We start from the raw sequence: 21,949 nt of genomic DNA, 5'->3' as shown, positions 1-21,949 counted from the left end.
GCATTGAGGTCAGTACTGCTGCTTACAGGAAAGTCAGAAGGTTCAGCCTTAGTGATTTATTTTAAAAATCCAACAAGCAGTTGTGTAAGGTGAATTATTTACTCGATGGATTTTTCTTGCAAAGCAGCTGGTTGGTCAGAAAACATAAATAGGTTTGCTTCTTGCTTATCCCCCTTCCTTGAGTCTCTAACAATCTTCCCCGACAATTTTATTTTAAAAAATAGGTAAGAATTGATAAATTTTGGCCCTGACTGACTATTTAGATATGAGTGAGGGCATCTCACTATTGGAAGTGAGAAGGTATGCTGGCTCCAAATACGAGTAATTACTATCCAGCATCTTGTCTTTATCAATAATTAGATCTTGCCTTATAAAACTTTTCTCTGAACCATAATTGAGAGATTAGTTGGGAATCCTTCCCCAAGGGAACAGGTAGCAATAGGAGTTAACTGAAAAATAATCATGCAGGTGGAGAAAGGTAAATGCCACACACCAGTATGCAGCATCAAGATATGTAAAAGCAAGTGTTCCACCTGCTCAGTTTGAAATGAAAAGTTCATTCAATTCAATAAAGTTCTGTTGTGAAATTATACATAGTATTCGTAACTTTGACAGGGTTAAATAGAAAATGTGATGAGATTAAATTTACTGTGAATGTCAAACGGATGTTTAACAAGAGCCACAAATGTGATAGCATTTTATTTTTTTGGTAATTCAATCACAGGTGTTGGAGTATTGTATGTGCCACTTCTGGGGATATCAACCACATAATAAACTGAACAAAATCAGCCAAAGGCAACTGCTTTATGATAATTAATGCAGCCTTTAAACCAACAATGAGAGACAAGTACAGAGGAGACAAAACAGTTTTTGCGTGGTGGGAAAGGAAGCGCTAACAATTACTTGAATACTTCCTGAAGCTTTTATTTACACCTGTATCAGTTAGTGCTTATCCCTTTAAAGGTAACACAAGCAGAATTACCTCCAGACTTTTTCTCTGATCTTGTTTTTATAGTCGTTTCAAAATATATATGAGTTGCAGGTTATTTGTAAAAGTTCAGAACCCTAAGTAAAAGAATATCAAACTTGTTTTTCTTTTCAATTCACAATGATAACAGAAAAGGAAGCCAATTTTGACCTTTTGTTTGATTCTCTACAGCTAGTTTATCCATAACATGTCCCAACATTTATCACCAGCTGATCAAAATATCAACATTTTAATGACCGAATAACTGGATATTTGGCTATCTCTGTACTTTTTCAGAACACTAAACCTTTCCATCTATCCTTCCTAAGCTTTTGTATTTCACATCAACTTGTAAATGAAGTTTAGACATTGACAGTTCATCCTCAGGCATCTATTCATGTTCCTATCTTTTTTAATTCTTCAAGTGAACAATGAAATGCTTCATCATGCGTTTCTTGGATTTTTGCCCAACTGATATGCTCCTTGCAAAGTTGAACCACTTTTAGGTATTTACATAGGGAACTGTTTTTTCCCACTCTTTTGCAAGAGCTCAAATACACTGATAGAATAATTTCAAACCTGCATAATTCAAACCTGTTGATTGCGTGGATAATAATAATAATAATAATCCTCGCATTCGATAATAACAAGGCACTTCAGGTCTGAATGTGAAAATAAATAATAATAATAATCCTTGCATTTGATATAGCGCTTTTCACATCTTCTAGACGTCTCAAAGTGCTTCACAGAATATGGTGTAAAGTGAATTGACTGTATACTTGTGGGCGAAACGCGGCAGCTGATTGCGCACAGCAGTGTCCCACAAACAGTCGTGGATTGAAGGGACCATTTATTATTGTTTTTTTTCTTGAAGGGTTATTACCAGGCGTGTGGAGTAAGGAAACTTGCCCAAGGTTTCACCTTGCTGGGAATCGAACTCAGGTCTCTCACTTGCGAGGCGAGTGCTCTAACCACTGAGCTACAGGACTCTTTATCCTTTAAAGAACAACGAAACTTCCACTCCCAGCCACTTTTACCAGTATGTGAAGTTAACGTTGAGCTGAAATGACTTAAAAATTCATCCATCTGATTCAGTCTCTGAGTACAGAATACTCCTGTCACATTGATGCCCCATGTTCCCAATGATCCTGCTATGATAGACAAAAAAAATGCTGACCGGTGGAATACAGTAGGAATGTTACTGACTTCAACAAATCCATGAAGGTGTATCTGGCAGGGGCCAATACCAAATCTATATTTCAAATGAATTTTTCATTTAATAGCTTTTCAATTCTCTTTTGATTCTGCTGACAATCCACCCCATGGGCTATTCCACCATCTGTGTAAAATAATAAAATTGTATTATATTAAATCTAGCATTCTGCTTCCACTCCCAGTTCCTTGTTTGAACCTGCAGACATTCCTGAACTATATGCTGATCCAAGGTTAATCGCAGACAATTGGTTATCAAGTTGGGAATGGTGCCAACTTTCTTAACTGATTGTTCTCTTTTACACACAAAACCACTGAACAGCTACAATAACAATAACCCTTGCATTTGATATAGTGCCTTATCATGTCTTCCAGGCTCTCAATGTGTTTCACAGAACATACTGTATGTTTTGTGGGCGAAAGCGACTAGCAATTTAACAATAAAACCAAAGCTCCATTTCTATCAATGTATTTGACATGAGGTTGATCAGAACTTGCAGCTGACGTGTTTCCAGGTGATTTGAAGAAAGTAAGCACAACAAACTGCATTTATATAGTGCCTTTCATGTTGGGAGACATGGAAGACATCTCTCAAAATGAGAAATACTTCTGGGGTTATTGATCTCCAGGCATTATTTATAAAATAAAAAAGGAAAACGGAAACTGGGAATAGCTGTTTCTCGTCCTTTTTTTACATTTTCACCACCAGTCCTTCCTCATAGAATGTCCTTCCAGGCAGCAAAGTATTTCTCATTTTGAAAGAAGTCTTAGGTGTTACCCTGGCTCAGATGGTAGCACTCACACCTCTGAGTCAGAAAGTTATGGGTTCAAGACCCACATTGAGACTTGGAGCTTGTAGTGTGTTACTCCAGTGCACTGCTGGGAAAACGAGGGGGGGAGCACTAGAATTATTGGAGGTGCTGTCCTTTGGATGAGATATTGAATCGAGATCCCATCTGCTGTTCAGATGGATATTAAAAATCCCATGATACTGTTCAAAACGAGAGGGAGTTTCTCCCGAAATCCTGGCCAACAAGCCCCCAGAAACGCAGTTATGCCTTCTGAAGCACTTTAATGTGTCTCGACAACATAAGACGATAAGTAGTTCATAATTGTATCAGATACAAGTATTATTATTATTGTTATTGTTTAATTGATCATTTTATATCTTGGATCAAACTGGATGGCTCAACATAACATATGAGGTAAGGAAAATGGTGTTGAGTTCAACAGCAAATATAAATGGTGAATGGTAAAATAGCTTTGCATTCCACATGTAGGATAACCATTCCACATAGTATAGCACAGAGTCTATGAGGTCAAGATGTGATGGAGTGTTCTTGAATTAGAAAGTATAACTTGACAGGTATTGATCTGAAGTCACAATTGCAGATAGGAGCGAACTTAGATTGCTACCAGGTACAGCAAACATCCAGCCTCTGTGAGCAGGTTACTTTCTTGAATAATAATAATGGGAACACTCAATCCACAACTGTTTGCAGGATACTGCTGCATGCAATTGGCTGCTGCGTTCCGCCCACAAAATACACAGTCACTACACCTAACTGTATTCTGTGAAGCACTTTGAGACATCCCAATGATGCGATAAGACGCTGTATCAAATGTAAGGATTATTTATTATTATTTCTTAAACTTTCATCTCATACACGGTGATCCTGATGCACACTACTGTGCAGCAATAATAAACCTACTGCTGGTCAGTGAATAATATTAACCTCATACTACAAAAATAAATACCTGAGTTGCCCTCTTTGACTCCCACCATTTCCCATCCCCAGCTTGTGTGCTATTTTTGAAGTGCCTTGGGACATTCAACCAACAAAGCTCTATATAAATGTAAATTATTGTTGTGTCTTGATGCGCATAAAATTTCCAAAAATTTGACATAACAATTAGTAGTCATGGTTGTTATTTTGTCAAGATTTCCTGCTGTTCTGTGATTTTAATAAATTCATGTAGTTGTACTTGTAGTATATATTAAGCAACAGACTAGCTCAGTTGGTTGCATTTCTTTCTTAGTTACAATGCTGTGTGATCAAGCCACATGTCGGGACTTTGAGCTCATAGTCCAGGCTGGATATTGCAATATATAGGGGTATGCATCGTCAGAGGAGCCTCCCTTTTGGATAAGGTTATAATACTGAGGATAAGGTTAAATTAAAGTACCGACCGTGTGTTCAGGTGGATGTAAAAGAACTCATGACACAACTTGAAAAAGATGAGGGAGTTTCTCCTGGTGTCTTGGCAAATAATCTCCTAGATAAGATTGATCCTTCATTTCATGACTGTTGGTGGGGCATTGCTGTATACTGATTGGTTATCATGTTCACCTACACTTTACAGTAAACCTTGTGAAACGCTTTGGGACATTTCAATTTCATAGACAAGGATTATTATATTTAGCACAGCCTGCGGCGTGCAGTAGAGCATTCATCATCAAGTTAAAGAGTCACAATGTATCAGGGAAAGAAAGTCATATTTAATTAGGCCTAGAGGCTTTGGTGCTATTTACCATTGTCAAAATGTTCACTTTTGTCCTGGCACTATGACAGCTCTCAAAAGGGTGTCTGATATCAGTACTTAGCAACACCATGTGTTTCTTACTTGATTCCTAATTGGTACTTAGCAATACCAAGCATGAGCTTGTCCTACATTTATTTCAGCAATGCAGAAAGAAGCACGTTGCATTTAGCTCATCAGCCTGGCGTGACAGAGTAACTATTACCAACAAACTTAATTTTCTTAAGTGGAACAGTGAGAAATTAAATCCATTTATACTTTGCTAAGCTTACTGGCGATTATTAATTCTCAGAGTATTAATTAAAATGATCCTTGCACTTGATATCATACCTGATCACATCATCGGAAGATCTCAAAGTGCTTTACAGATTGCTCCAAAATGCAGTGATTCTATTTGTAGTTGAATTAAGCACAGCAATGGCTTGCAAACGGTCATGAAGTAAACAACCAATTTTATTTTACCTTCCTTTCTGTGTACTTTATATCTTCGAAGTAGAGGCTGCACTTTGTAAAGCAGGAATATTTATTTGAACAGTTTAAGCACCTGAAAAATATTTCTCGCACTCCTCAAAACACTATCGAACAGGATGGTGGGTTCTAAATACATATAACTGATAATGCAGCCCAGAACAACAATGTCTTGCAACCAATAAACCAAAGGAGTTTATTGCCCGGCTTGTTGTTAGCCACTTTAGCAGAGCAATTCACCATGCTACACCTTCCTGTTTTTGTTTAACTTTAGGTGACCTCATGACCACAATTCATCATAACTACTTCAAACAAATCAAGCACATGAGACAAAGTATGAACCTCTTTCGGATAAGATTATCTCTTAACCATCTCTTCAGATCTTGTTCAACTAATGATGATCCTTGCACTTGAAATAGTGCCTGTCAAAACATGCTGTCAAATGTAAAGGCATATGGTTCCTTGCAAGTAGGAATGTGCTGCAAATCTAGATTTTCTAGATGACTAACCCACACCCAAGCGCTGACCAATTGAACACGGGGTAAATTGTTGCCTTAAGACCCAGAAGCAGTTTAATAATTCAACCACAGCAAATTGATCAAGCTGCCTTCTTTCCAAGAACTGGTATGGTAATTCTTTAGGCATTTTATTTGTTACACTAAGGTAAACATGATTTGAATGTAAAGTACGGTGCTGACCATACATTATAATGTCGCTAATAATCAGATGCTTAGTTAAGTACAGCAGCTACATTTGCATACTGTGATACTGCATTCTTCTATACACATATTGACATTCATTTCTTTCTGCTGCAAGTAAGCGATTCATAATGGATTCAACGTCAGCAGCATCTTCATTCTCTTGTCCAGTTCAGTTGAATTTCCAGTTGTTACTGGGATTGTGTATCATTTTAACCTCAACTAATTTTTCTATATCAGACAACTGCTTTGATCCCTTGGTAAGATTTCCAGAATCTGGAGCAAATTTATTTTTCAAAACAGCAATTATTTCCCACATTTCGTTTCTTATTCATTCTGTGATTACCCTCCCCCGACCACCCCATGCCAGTGGAGAATGATTTATTTTCTCAAAGATCCACTTTGTGCCACTGAGTGTTGGACTCCTTTTTTCCCTTGACCTTTCAATTGAGTTCAGAAATCTACCTTTTTCTGTTGATAAAGAAGTGCTTTAAAGGTTATGCATCAATAACAAAAGCTGAATTTCACAGTGTTGCAGATGAGCAGAAAACAAGGATTTTTGTACAAAACAAGTATCTGTGTTCACATTTATTCCCGAGTGTTTGCTGCAACTTGAATGACATTTAAAAGGAAAACTTTTTTTTGAAAAATAAGTCATGTTTCATCCACAAAATACACAGTCGATCCACTTTACAGGATATTCTGTAAAGCGCTTTGAGACATCTCAACAACTTGATAAGGCGCAAGGATTATTATTATTTATCTGTTTCACTTCAGCTCAAGGATGAAACTACTGCAATGGTTCATCTCCCAGTTTTTCTCTTCTTGCTAAAGCTTCCAAGTTAGAAATGTACAAATCTTGGTTCGCAGTCAGAGGTTTGCTGTTGAAAATGATTCAATTAACAAGATTTTACAGCAAAGGAAAGACTGCAGGAGATGTGTGCTGGATGTTTCTCTCGTCGGGTAGTAACAGGTTGCAACCACTTGCTGTATTTCGCACTACTTCCAGTAGCTGATGGATTGAAGTATTCAAAGAGCTATTCTGCGGCCACTGTGGTTCGAACATTTACAAGTGTCGCAGGGAGTCTAGCTGAGTGGTAAGAGAAATCTATCTTCCACTCCAAATTTACTTGAACACCTGGTGGGATTGCAGGGCATAAAACCATGAACTTTGATCATGTAGAAAAAAGAGCTGTTTTGTGATGGCAGCAGAACTCAGTGACTGCACTAATCTATAATTATTATCTAGTGGGAAGTTATTAAAGACAAAATCAGAAGCAGAATTATTTTGCCTGCTTTCTAATAAAAGTAGTAAAAAGCCACAAGAATGAAATATTATACTTGTTAGAGAACAAAATAATCACCTTCGACCAATCTTAAACGAGCCATATTTGAGACCTAAGTGAGATAGGTATTTATACACATTATTTTAACTATAATCAGTTAGTCATTTTCTTAAAACATATCAATAAAAAAATAATAATCGTCCTCGTGTTTCATATCATTCCTTTCCTCATTGAAACGTCTCATCAAGCTTCACAATACTTACTGTTGAGTTCAGTGATTGTATGTATTTGTTGGTGAAACCAACCTATATGACTATGCAGCATTTCCCCAGGGCCCCCAGGCTAGAGTGTTAGCCTAGACCATGAGCTCAAAGTCTCCGACATAGGGCTTCAACCCACAATATGCTGATGCAGAAGCAAGAGCACGACCAACTGATCCAGGCTGACACCTTGAGAATTGGATACTTCACATCTGCTTCCAATACAGTACAACAAATTAAATACAATTTCTTCTCTACAGACAATATTTCTCAGTAGCTCCCACATCCACTCAAATACCTCTTGTGTAATTCCTCTGAATGTTGCTGTAGAAATGTCCAGGAAGACAAGCGCTGATAGCCTTTGCTCAGCGTCTCTAGAGAATCTGCTCAGACAGGTGAGCTGGATGTTTATGTCAGTCTGAGTGGTATGAAGGTATTTGAGTCTTTCACAGAAAACTTGAGAAAATAACGCAAAATTGACAAAGCTTGAAGCTCAACTGGAGATGAGAGGAAATCACATAATACCTCGCCTGAATATATAAATATATACTGTATCAATTTTTCTTCCCAAGGGAGTGGCATCCATTGTTTTACAACTCCATTCTGCCTCTAATCAACTTTACAAGTAGGCTATTGAAAGCAGCTGACAAGTCACTCAGTAACATCCGTCAATGGTAATGTAACCGAGCTCAAAGCAATTATTGAGGCTAAGGCTGGGAAATGAATGGGCCAATATTCTTTCTATAAAGTGTTGTTTTCTACTACCTAAGAAACTATTACTAACAGAAAAGTCGACCAAGACACAAAATAAATCCAAGTCAATATTTGCATTTATCAACAACAACAAAATTACATTTATAGAGCGTCTTTCACATCGGGAGGATGCCCAAAATGCTGAACAGTCAGGTATCCAACCCTCATTTGATTTTCTTATGAGAATCAATTTTGTTGTTCTTCTTCAGCCACTTCCAATGCATCCCAATGTCTTTCATTTCAAAGCGTAGGCAATGATCTAAGGAATGCTCTTATTAATTACTGGCATTTTCTTGCTTCATGTCTGCTTATGCTGTTCATAGCTCTGCCAAACAATACCCCTTAGATGAAGTGTTTTCCATTGGCGGGAACTTCCTGCTTTTTCATTACTGAGTCAATATTCAATCCAGCGGTAGGATCTGCTATTCATTCCATGCACCTTTTATCATCTTTAAAAGTTTTATATGTGGAACTTATGCAATGCATGTAAATAGATAGCCTTCACCTCCAGATTTCGTTATCTCATCAAACAAATTTGCGATGTGTAACCCAAGTCCATCTAAAACTATGCTGTTTGAATGAAAATTGAGTGTCCTTTAAACCGCTTCCAATGTTTTCTTCACCACCTAGGTTAACTCAGATTCAATTACTGATTCATCTTGAGTATCGGAATTCTGTTGAATTTTTTTTCTTTGGATATCTTCCAATACTCAATGTAGTTCTTCTATTTATGAAGCTCTTAATAATGTTAACACGATCCTCCTGTATCGACTAGGGCTTTGTAGAATGTCGCACATCTGGGCCAAATGTTCTGTAACCTCCTCGAGCAATGCTGGCAAGATAATTCTTTTTGATGGCATTTCGCTCCCAGCATCTGTTGCTAGTATTGACTGAGACTTCTGAGAGATGAAGCTCCAGCCGTTAATTTGTAGAGTGACTTCAACGTTAGATGACTATAATTGAGAAATCCTATCAGAAGCTGTTATTGTCAATGGAGTTGCACACAGAGCAGAATTCCAGCCCTCTGAACATCAACCCAATTTTGTCAATGCCCCCCGCTCCCCCAAAAAAATTGGGTCACTCAATATATGACTAATTGTGGGACACTGCTGTGCACAATTGACTGCTGTATTTTGCCCCAAAAATATGCAGTCAATTCCCTTTACAGTATATTCTGTGAAGCGCTTTGAGATGTCTCAAAGCCATGATAAGGCGTTATATCAAATGCAAGGATTATAATTATTATTTTAAGATTATTATTCATCCTAATTCAACATGCTCCCATTGACATAAACTGTCACTGTTGTCTTCCGATTGAGTTTCAAAGACAATTCTTTTTCAGATGAATTTTTAGATAGTTATTGACCAATCGAATGTTACGTGGTTCCACATTCAGATGAAATGAAAGAATGCAGAAGTCAGGAAAAAGTGATGATTATAACAACATTCCTAAAAGTTAAATGTAAAATAGAAGTCGCTTCAAACGTATATTAGTCATAAGGTGTAAAGTGTACCTGAAAACAGTAAGTATAGAAGAGAGAACAAGGTGGAAAAAGAGAATAAGGGAACACTTTAAAGTATTTTTTTCAGAATGATGTTAATTTTACAGAAATTATGTATCTGAGTAACATTATACTAATAATCCTTGCATTTGATATAGCGTCTTACCACGTCTTCGAGACATCTCAAAGCGCTTCATAGGATATACTGTAAAGTGAATTGACTGTATATAATGTGGGCGATATTTGGATAAACTAAAAAACAACTCAACTTATGAACTAAGCCAAGGAGCTTGGTGTTCATATACTTTGACAAGTAGTCAAAGGGTTAACTCCTATAAGTTGCTTCCAAAACCATGATTTATTGACTTCTTCATATGTTACAAGGTAATTTGACTATGTCTGAAGGCTATTGATTCAAGATTGCTATCAAGACTGCTTTTTGGGACACATATCATCTCCTGATCCCCCATTCCATTGCTGCAAACCTTTCGCTGAAGGGAGTTATGTGAACTTCAGCATTCCACATTTTTACTTACACCAACAATTTGTTTTTGATCCCGTTTCCTAGTACCAACAATCTACCTTTTTATTATTCTCTTTCCCATCCGAATGCTAATTTTAAATTAGTTGATGGGTATCTTAGGAATAGCAAAATGAAATTTGGACCATGAGCTTAAACTACATTTTTATTGATCTCAACCTTCCTCCTCCTCTGGTTTGGATACTCGTAAACATGGCAATGATTTTCTGTGTTCACCCACTTTACAGTACATCCTGTGGACAGCTTTGAGATGTCCTCCTGATAGGAAAAGCATCTATACCAAATGTAAAGAGTATTATTATTGCTTATTATTAATATTATTATTTATAACCTGACAAAATTGGCAAAAAAGTATCATCCAATGGAATTTTACCACCTAGGCTCTTTATGCTATGTATCATGACACTTGTAGTTGTGAAATAAATTTGTCTGAAACTCCTTATTTCTAATTTCCAAAATATGGCCATGATTTTTTAAATCCTTCACCGTTTTCAATGCAGGTCCCAGTCTGTATTACTTTTCCAATCCGTTTGTTTTTCTCTCATGTTTGTTCCTCATGGAAGAAGAAAACTAATAAACACCAAGTTTAAAAATAATTACGAGTTTAACCAGTGAGTAACTTTCACAGATGTTAAGATTATTAATATTATTAGAAAGGTGCCAGGCAATATCTGCTCTGTAAGTTAACCTCTCCGCCCAGCTCTGCAAGTTAGCCAGCAGATCTCAGCCCAGTGCCAGGGCAAATGCTACAATTGACCCCAGTGCCCTGTGATAGAAAAGACAAGTATCAGATAGGATTCCCTTTCCTGACTGTTGTTCAGTGACTGCTGAAGGTGCGCAGATCGCTGCCAGGTAAGGACATCATCTTGTTCAACTGCAATTCACCTCACAGTTGAAGGGCCTGGCGACATTCATTGTCCAAGCTCACACATGAATCATATTCACTTAGGTGAGATACCAAAGGCAATAAATGTTCTCTAGGACTCGATAGAAAAATGGGAGTCAAACACTTGTAGGGGAGGGAAGAACGTTGGAGGAGACAACTGAATATGTGTGTGTGTATGAGTGAGAGAGAGAGAGAGAGAGAGAAATAAATTACAATGAACTGGAGAAAGATTTTTTTTTGTGGAAAAGCTATCAAATGCTAAAAATTCTTCGAATTTGCACTTGCAGGTGCTATAATGTTATTCAAATATTTAAATACGTTTGTTATCCCTTATCTCCATTTAAAATGCTATACTCTGAGTATCACCCATAAAATATACAGTCAATTCACCTTACAGTATATTCTGTGAAATGCTTTGAGATGTCTTGAAGATAAAGCACTATATCAAATGCAAGGATTATTATTATTATTATCAATATTATCTGTTCACATTTTAAATATTGTTTGGTACTCGTGGGCGTTTTGAAGTTGCGATTCGATGATTCGTTGAGTTAACAATTGAAGCAACACAGAGCACAACTTTGCCTGCCAATCTCCCAGAATATGGTTCACAGAAATGCTAACAAGCTGGTAGCCCCACCTCCAGTATCAGGACTTGCTTGTAGACTGCAGTGACACTTTCAGCGACTGCTGAAGCGAGCACACATTTCTTTTTACAGAGTAAATTCTATTAACTGAAACTATGGATCTGAAACGTGTCTTCTCTGTGGATTCAGCAGGATCACAAATCCAGGTAACTGCCATACTGCATTATGTTTTTACTTGTCTGCAGATTCATCTGTTTTGAGCTACTTTTAAGAAGTGTGAGAACGGTGAGAGCAGAGATGCTCTTCCAGAAATATTGCTTCATGTGAACACAGAGAGCAATTTCCTTTTGATAAGCAATCCTGTTGTGGTGAAATATTTTACTGAATTCCCTTAAAAGCACTGTAAGTGTTTGTTCATTTAAATGTGTATGTTATATTTCAATGTAATGGGTTTTTTTCATTACTGAGCTATTATTACCTTGCTACTTTGCATCTCAATGTGAACTGTATAATAGGCTGTTTAGAAAACCATGCAGCACAGATAAATGTTACAGTCAAAACTTTAATGCCTGCATTCTGCCTGCTCTTGTAAACAAACTGTGAGTAAATAATGCTGCAGGATTTTGTGAGTGGTGAATCTGGTGCACATGAGCGAATTTCACTGAAGGGTTAGAATAGTCAGCCGGCCATAGACTTTGTCCAATTCAGGTTGAAACAAAATCCAATAACAACAATAAAACAAAGCAGCTATTTCATTTCTAGGAAAAATGGTGTTGTAAAGTTTTAACTCTAAATGAAAACTGGTTTGATTTTTAAAATCAAAATTTGTGAAAAGCTACAAAATTAATGTTCAAATTGCTGACGGAAAACAATCCTGAGCATTCAAAAAACATTGAATGGTAAAACTAAAAAAAAAGCTCTTTGCACAGCCAGTGTAACAAATCTCTGATCTTGTTGGTAGGACATGGGAGTGAATGCCTCTGAAAGTCCAGACATTTGTGCACAAGCAAACACATATCTCATCCTTCGGTTTCAATCATTCATTGTAATCCAGCATTCTGCCATCACAATTATTTTCAATCTGCTAAAATCTGCTCAGACACATTTATTTTAAACACTCTTTCTCTCCCAACCTAATATTGAGTTGATGCAAAATTCCACATTGGAATAAATGTTTAGGAGAAGTTCGAATGATAATCCTCACCTTTCATGAAGCACTTTATCGCATCATCATCAAGAACTCTCATGGGATTGTGAAGTTGAGTGCAAGCTGCTAGCACAGAGTCATAAATAGGGAAAGCAACAGCAAGTGGTATTTATTTGAAAAAATAACTGTATTTTATCGGCGAACTGAATGACCAATTTGATTTGGGAAATTGTGTATACAGTGAAGCCTGGTTATAACAATCTATTTTTCCAGGAGATATTTTCTTCGAAGTAGAAAACTGGGGTGGGCTGCTTTCTCACCAACATAGATTTGTTTTCCCCCTAGTGGCAATTAGATATTTTCAAATAAATGCCACTTGTTTCCCTATATATGACGCTGTACTTACAGCTTGCATGCAGATTCAAGATTTCAACAAGTCACCACTGGTGCCAGCTATCATGTTTTGTGATTCAGTTTCTGACGAAAACTGTGACAAAGTAGTCATTAACCTGTTCTTGCAGCTCCAAAACTCATGACTTTCTTTACATAAATTCTGAAATGCTCAGACATTTAATGTGTTGGAATACAATAGTAAAATTCCATATAAGGCCCCACGGACATTTTGATAAAATACATCAAGTAGAACTAAACGTGACCAGAAGGTTGACTCTATTCACATCCACCATTGTTTGCCCCATGGCCATGGGAGCTGAAATTCTGGTTAGCATTACACGTAGCAGCTTTGGCAATGTTCCATTCATGAGATCACAAGATTGGTTTGGATGAAGAAGGCCTAAGCTTCACAAAACACACACCCTATCCTCCTTCCCTGACAGAATCAAGCTGCTTTTTAAATGAGTTCAATGTCCTGGCCTCAACCACATTTCCTGGCTATGTGTTCCAATCATCAAATACCTTCTGGGTAAAGAAATGCAGAGAGAGATGCATGCACAGATACACCAAGAGTGAGAGAGAGAGACACTCACGCAGAGAAACACTCACAGACACGGTATCTATCTTGAAATTGTTCTTTTCAACCATAAACTGTGCCCTCTTGTTCTATTGTCTTGTTGCATCCGGAGTCCTGTAGCTCAGTGGTTAGAGCACTCGCTTTGCAGGTGAGAGACCTGAGTTCAATTCCAGGCAGGGCGAAACCTTGGGCAAGTTTCCTTACTCCACACGCCTAATAATAATCCCTCCAAAAAACCAAAACAATAATTAAATTGGTCATTTTCAATCTACGACTGTTTGTGGGACATTGCTGTGCGCAATTGGCTGCCGCGTTCGCCCACAAATATACAGTCAATTCACTTTACAGTGTGTTCTGTGAAGCGCTTTGGGACGTCCTCCTGACGTGAAAAGCGCTATATCAAATGCAAGGATTATTATTATTATTATTATTATTAAAGTATTGTTTATAGGTTAACTTTTTCAATCCCATTTAAAATTATACAATGGGGGTGATAAGTTATAATGGGGAAAATTCTAGGTGTTATGTCAACTGGAATTTCAGGATAATGGCAGCAGAGTTTGGAAGCAGATTTTTCAAGGGCAGCTGCAGTCTGAGGCAGTAATATTAAGACAACAACAACTTGGATTTATATAGCGCCCTCCACGCCGGACGGCATCTCAGAGTGCTTCACACTAATGGATCCCGGGGCCGAGCCAGGGGGAAGGAGAGGAAGGTGACCAAAGGCGCGGTCGAAAAGAAAGGTCTTCAGCAGAGACCTGAAAATAGGAAGGGAGGGAGCGAGACGAAGGGAGTGAGGAAGGGAGTTCCAGAGCCTCGGAGCGTAGTAACTAAAGGCACGGCTGCCAAGGGTGGAGCGGAGGACTCGGGGGACAAGAAGGAGACCAGACCCGGTGGAAAGACAGTAATATCATGTTGTCAGTTCCTGCTGCAGTTGACTTGCCTCCTTCTATAATAAATAATAATAATAATCCTTGCATTTGATATAGCGCTTTTCACATCAGGAGGACGTCCCAAAGCGCTTCACAGAACACACTGTAAAGTGAATTGACTGTACATTTGTGGGCGAACACGGCAGCCAATTGCGCACAGCAATGTCTCACAAACAGTCGTAGATTGAAAATGACCAATTTATTATTCTTTTTGGTTTTTGGAGGGATTATTATTAGCCGTGTGGATTAAGGAAACTTGCCCAAGGTTTCGCCCTGCCTGGAATTGAACTCAGGTCTCTCGCTTGCAAAGCGAGTGCTCTAACCACTGAGCTACAGGACTCCGATTTATATATAGATTTATATTCCTGTTTCTTCAAGCCACTGTTGGTGCATACTGCAACTCATTGCACTTTGAAGTATTTCTTCGTGTGAATAATGTTCATTGACTTGACGCACGTTTGAGAAACTCTGCTATGCGCAAACCGGGCGCTGCCTTCATCTGCAAAATGCACAGCGACTGCAGTTTCTAGTGAATCCTGTGAAGTGTTTTGAGTTGTCCGCATGATATGAAACACACCATATTAAAATGCAAGAATTATTATTAGTTTTCAATATGCATTATTAACAATCCTAGTAATCCTTACATTTGATGTAGCACCTTATCATATCATTCAAACATCTCAAAGTGCTTCGCAGAATTTTATTGCGTTTGTAGAGAAGGTATTTTATTGGCACAAGTTGGTATATTAAAATAAGATATTATTCCCTGTAATTTGTATCTGCTTGGAATGATGATATGGTTTAAAAGAGAGAGTGGGTTGTGTACATTGTTGGGACAGTTGTCTGAATGGTGTCAGTCTGTTAACTACAAGAAATAACCAAGCAAGATTTTACTGTCCAATTTTGATCTGCATGCTGACAGATTTAACTAGAGTCAAGGTAGTACTAAATAAATGTTTTGTTTTGCAGAAGCACTTTTACATTCTTCTCTTGCTGTTGTGCCACAAGTCTTACAGCCATCTGGGTTCAGAACTTGAATATAAAGTGCAAGAGAATGAAGCTGAAGGCGTTTTTATCGGGAACATTTCCAAAGATGTATCTTTGGCGTTGGACCATGAGTGTAATTCATTGGTCTACAAATTGATGAACGAACTGGAATATGTGACTCTCAGAAGTGAGAATGGGGAACTCTACACCAACAACCAGAGGATCGACCGAGAAACCCTGTGTCCAGTCGTATTCGACAATGGTCCATGTAGCCGGGAAGTTAATATAGTTATTCTGTGTGCTGATCAGTATCTTCAAATGGTGAAGATTAAAATAATCATTCTGGACGTCAATGATAACGCACCACATTTCTCAGAACAATTGATTAAAGTTCATATACCGGAGCATGTGCCTATTGGCGCGTCTTTTGGAATCGACTTTTTCGCCATCGACAACGATACCGGGAACAACAGCATCCAAAGTTATTACCTGGAAAACAGCCAGGATATTTTTATCCTGAAGAATGATGAGATGACGTCCTCCATTGTTGTTCTGCAACCTTTGGATCGGGAGGTCAAGGATTTATACAAGATGAAAATTGTGGCAGTAGATGGTGGCCTTCCACCATTATCTGGGACAGCCACACTTCTGATCAAAATCGAAGATGTCAATGACAACTGTCCTATCTTCAACGCATCAGAGATCAAGATTCGGATCCCTGAAAATACATCCTCCAACAGTGTGGTGGTACAGCTTTGTGCTGTTGATGCTGATCTTGGACCTAATGCTAAAATTACTTACTCTTACAGTAACCGGGTGCAGGAGGTATCCAAGCAAATGTTCATTTTGGAAAGTGCTACTGGGCATATCAGATTTACTGGAAAAACAAGTTCAGAGACACCACTTGTACACAAACTCGTTGTCCTAGCAAATGGACCAGGCTGTGCTCCCGCTGCAGTTACAGTTACAGTGTCCATCATTCATCTCAACAAATACAGTCCAAAGTTAACCATCAGCTATATAGCTAACCAGGTAGATGGTGTCATTTACCTCAAAGAGACTGCACCAGTAAAGACACCTATTGCACTTCTGGAGGTGACTGATCCAGACCATGATCTGAAAGGGAAATTATATATCAAAGAGGGTGTGCCTTTCTATTTAACACCCTATGAAAGCTCAAGAAACAAACATCTGGTTGAAACGTCACAGCTTTTAGACTACGAGATCGAAAGACGATATGAAATTATTATTCGGGCAGATGATCTTAAACCTGCCCATGAAATAACAATCTACGTCACGATTACTGACGAAAATGACAATTCCCCACAATTTTCACAAACTTCATTTGAAGCTGGCATTGAAGAAAACAACGCACCTGGTGCTTTTGTGTTGAAGGTTTCTGCAATGGACGCAGACAGTGGCCAGAATGGGAAATTGACCTACCTGCTGGGACATGATGCCCCACCCATATTTTCACTTCAAAGATCCACAGGATCTTTAACAGTATCCACTGTCCTGGACAGGGAAAAGGAGAAGCTGTACAGGTTCACTGTTTCTGCTGTTGATCAGGGATCTCCTCCTAGAAAAGTGAGTACCACTGTCGTCATATACATCTTGGACCAAAATGACAACAAGCCATTCTTTCTCACCAGCGAGTACACGTTTTTCATTCCGGAAAACTTTCCGAGACATGGTGAGATTGGAGTTATCAACGTTACCGATTTAGACGCAGGGCCAAATGGACACATCACTTTGTCCATCCTGAATGGTAGTAACAAGTTCATAGTGGACAACACCAAAGGGACTTTACACTGCAATTCACCAATGGACAGAGAGAAACATACCATCTATATATTGTGGATTAAGGCTGCAGATGGTGGAAGACCATCACTCTTTTCAGTAGCAAAAGTCACTGTGTTTATTCTGGATATAAATGATAATCCCCCAATAGTGCTATTGCCTCAGTCAAATTCATCATGGCTTCTGGTACCTCCTAATACTGTCCAAGGAGCAGCAGTGGCTGAGGTTTATGCTATTGACTATGATGCTGGTATTAATGCTGTCATCACTTATAACATTGTTGGGAAAATTGGCCCTGCCCCTCATCTATTTGGGATTAATACTGCTACAGGAAATATTACATTGCAACAAAAGCTGCTGGACAAAGATTATGGTCTGTACCAGCTGCTGGTAAAGGTCAGTGACCTCGGCCAGCCACAACCCCTTCATTCGTCAGTGATGGTGAATTTGTTTGTAAATGAGACTGTGAGTAACAAAAGTTACTTGGAAGCTTTGCTGCACAGGGAGATCATTTTCACAGAAGAAAGGCTAACAGAACCAAATCAATGCCCATCCAATTTTCCCTGTTCCCCTCCAGTCATACCCATTGCAGTCTTTTTGATGATTTTATCAGTCGTTTTCTTTACCGCTGCCTGTATATGTTTCTGAGAATGAGGAAGAACAAAAAGAAAAGGCATTCTGTGGAAGCCCAGATACCATTAAAGGTAAACCTTAACTACTGCACAAAAGATTGGGATGAAGCACAGCAGTAGAGCAGATAAGCCCTTCTGGGAACCATACAGGAGAGACTCCAATGAATTTCATAATCGGTGATTGTAGATTATTTAAAAATAAACTGTATCTCAAGAACATTTTCTATTTTTCTTTACATATTTTAACACCTGCCATTCAACTTGCCTGAGCCAAATACACAGACAAGATGTACAATGACATAAAATAAAGACAACTGAAAATAAAGGTATTGGACACAGATGTCTGAGCACTTAAAGCAAATATTTTCTCGTTTGCGTTAGTGCTTATCGTGTCAAGGATCACAGGATAAACTATCAACTTTCTTTGATAGTCGACTGAAACTATTTAGCTTGACCAAACCTTGAAATCATAGGTAAGCTTCAGTGTAACCAAACATTCGTTTTTTTCCTTAAATAGAGGACTTTACTAATTTGGCCAACAGGAGATCCCGATGAATATTTCACACACCCTACTCTAAGATTTTTAAAGCGGCAAAACCTATGAATTCATAGAAAGGATATTAAAAACACACAAACCCTTGTAGATAAAGAACCTGAAACGTTTCAGTAATGGGCAAGTTGTCATAAAACAAGTCTAACCTGGAACCGTTGAGACCATCATTGGAATTTTCCCTGTAAAATAGGAGAACAAATGGATTGAAAATACAATGAAGAAGAGCATAGACTATCCAGACAAGAATGTAATGCCTGTGACATCTTCAAATTCTTTATTCCTCCATTGACCACTGGTTTGGCACAAATTCTAAAGACAAATTCTGCCTTTTAAAATGGCACATATGATCCACCACCATATATTTACCAGAAAAATAATTAAATCTAACCTGTGATTGCACCCTCCTATGAATTGCAGACCACAGGACCTTATTGTGAGCCTTTTGATCATTTTGGTTATGGTATTAAAGTTCCCCTTGTCCATATGCTTTATCTTCCCAAAGACTTCAAAAAGGCCACCCTTAAAGCATCCTCTTCTTATTTCATTCTTCTTTCTTCATGAAGGGTGGTATATACTACTGTAGGCTCTGCCAGTCACTTCTCTGAAGTGGTCATTCCTCACATGAGAATAAAGGAATAAGTGTTCGCAGGCCATTTGATAGTGAAGGTGATCCTGTCCTCACTTAAGCACTTTCCACAATCGGAGAGCAATCAAAAGCAAGCATCCTGGTTAGATTTTCACCTTTCCTGACCCAGGATTACTGAGACCAGCCCAGCTGTGATCATTCAATTCAGCATTGACTGGAGATCAAAACAAACTGCCTGTTGTGTGTGGCTTATTGCTGTGACGTGATTCTTTTAATCGGTCTTAGAGAAGTTGAGCAACAAACAAGTGCATTGCTAATAATATAATAATAATAAATCTTGCTTTTGATACAACATCTTATCAAGTCACAATGTCTTGAAGCATTTCACAAGGGGTATTGTTAAATGATAGTGACTGCATGTATATGTAGATGACAATTAGACAATTTCTACACAGCAGTGTCCAAAACCAGCTAAAAAGCAAATGACCAATTTAACTAGATTTAGATGGATGCATATGTGGAATTCTCAATCTGGTCTCAGTATTCTTAAGCATAGTTATGGGTTTCTGATTGTGCCAGACACTCAGCTGATCAAAACAAAAACCTGGAGAAATGTTGGCCAGAAACTCCTTTCTATTTCCAAACAATGTGATATGTTCTTGTAGGTGTCATAGGAGCAGCAAAATAAGGTCAAGAACAGAAAGCTCCAAGAGAGGGAGGGAAAGTAAGGAATTTGGAGAAGCAAGTATAAAGTCCTTTGAAACAATTTGTGATAAGTTTATACCACTTATAAAGTATTTCCTTTGAATCTATCTGAAGATGTATCTGCAAGCTAAAGTAAGTCAGGAATGTACAACAAAGGAGAAATGTTTATTTTAATGGTAGGTGTGTCAAGATGATAATAAATAATTTTAAACCAATGGCTATAATGTCTGTAATGATTGAATATAATTCATAAGAACTGGAGAGATCAATTGCACCAAGCAGGTGTTCCTTTGAGAAAACCAACATAACATGTTAAAACTTGTTTAGATGTAATGAGATGTAGATCAGCAATCCCCACACTGCAAATGTTATCTACATTCTGGCCAAAATATTGGTGTACTGAAGGTAAAGTCATAATCAAAATAGCACAAATGATGTCCTCCACAGATGCGTTTGTAAGTTAGAAATTTGCTTGATAGAATGTTTTTACTGACTTAACTGAGGCTTATTTCAGATCTACTTTCATTTAGGATAGCACTTCATCTTGGCATTAAAATTTCTAAAAATTATTTGCCTTGTTCACTGATATGCATGTCTCATCCCTCTGTTAGAGAAATGAAAAACAATCCAAACAAAAACATATCATCTTAAAATGAGAGTTGAACCGGTAAGAAGTCAGATTAAAAAAGTTTGTGACACGGAGGGTTGTACAAATGTGCAATGCACAGCCTGAGAAGGCCCCAGAAGCAAAATCAATTGTAATTTTTAAAAGAGAGATAGACAGATACTTGGGATATAAATGATATAATACCTGTTAATATACTGTAGTTCTTTTATTTGTGTTTTACAACAATTTTAAAAATACTAATGATATATTTATTATGAATATTTCTTAAAATTTTACTTGAAATAATCGACATAAATTATATGCAAGGCTGATTTCTTCTGTTACAATTTTGGTGATTAGTTTCTACATTTTAAACAACACTTTCAAAACTAACGATGATAGATCAGTTAGCTTACAACTATTTCAAGGGAATTTTGTGTACTTTACTGGGACAGAGAACAGTTAATAGGCTGCGTGTGAGTGAGTGACTGACAGAACCATTAGCAAATTAAGTTTAGATCAAACCACAAGAGCAGAGCTTAAGCTATATGTGAGAGTCATATGAGACATCCCCCCTCCCTCAGGCACATTGTGTGATAGAGTTAAATCATTTTGCCTGCTCATTCCAAATAGTTAGATTGTGCATAATTATAATAATAATCCTTGCATTTGATATAGCGCCTTATCACATCTTCGAGACATCACAAAATATACTGTAAAGTGAATTGACTGTATATTTTGTGGACGAAACCTGGCAAGCTGGAAAAGTGGCACAGCAGTGTCCCACAAACAGTCGTGGATTGAGTGACCAAATTATTTTTATTTTTTGAAGGAATTATTACACCCTGAAAAACGATCCACCAATCGACTAACAACCAGGTTCCTACTTACTGCTAGGTAAACAAAGGCGTGTGGAGTAAGGAAAGTTGCCCAACATTTCGTCCTTCTGGGTATCGAAGCTAGGTCTTCTTGCTTGCGAGGCGAGTGCTCTAATCACTAAGCTACAGGAATCCACTGAAAATGTATTGTATAATTTCCTGTTCTAGCTGTGATAGAAGGCATCAGGGAAATCTCTCACGAGGAGGATTTAAATTTATCAGCGTCCTATATGTAAATATTAATGTGATTGTTCTTCAACCTGAACTCTTTCAGCCAGACTTTAAGGTGCTGATTTTCAGTGGAAGTAGCTGGTTACGAGTGTGAACCTCATTTGCATTTGTACAATATGGAGATGCTACTTTTATTCAAATGTTGACTCTTGGCATTCAATCAGAAACCTAATTAGCTGGAAATTGCTTAAAGATTTATAAAGAATAATGAGTACTTTGA

The 21,949-nt window shown here is 37.9% G+C and overlaps 1 protein-coding gene across 1 annotated transcript; it reads left to right on the top strand.

The window, feature by feature from the left end:
• Positions 1-11,856: 11,856 nt before the first annotated feature.
• On the top strand, positions 11,857-18,501 carry LOC103179326 (protocadherin-20-like). Its single transcript, XM_007894542.2, has 2 exons — positions 11,857-11,907; positions 15,720-18,501. The coding sequence occupies exons 1-2, from the start codon at positions 11,857-11,859 to the stop codon at positions 18,183-18,185; spliced, it is 2,517 nt and encodes an 838-aa protein (XP_007892733.2). The 3' UTR covers positions 18,186-18,501.
• Positions 18,502-21,949: the final 3,448 nt, after the last annotated feature.

The sequence above is a fragment of the Callorhinchus milii genome, unplaced genomic scaffold, assembly GCF_018977255.1.
Source record: "Callorhinchus milii isolate IMCB2004 unplaced genomic scaffold, IMCB_Cmil_1.0 Scaffold15, whole genome shotgun sequence".
In the NCBI taxonomy this organism is placed as follows: Eukaryota; Metazoa; Chordata; class Chondrichthyes; order Chimaeriformes; family Callorhinchidae; genus Callorhinchus; species Callorhinchus milii.
Note: the sequence above shows the minus strand (reverse complement) of the source record. Positions and strands in the feature narration are given on the sequence as shown.

Coding starts and splice junctions, on each gene's coding strand:
- LOC103179326 (XM_007894542.2), top strand. CDS start 11,857: ATGGATCTGAAACGTGTCTTCTCTGTGGATTCAGCAGGATCACAAATC. Junction 11,908..15,719: donor CAGCAGGATCACAAATCCAG/GTAACTGCCATA, acceptor TTTGTTTTGCAG/AAGCACTTTTACATTCTTCT.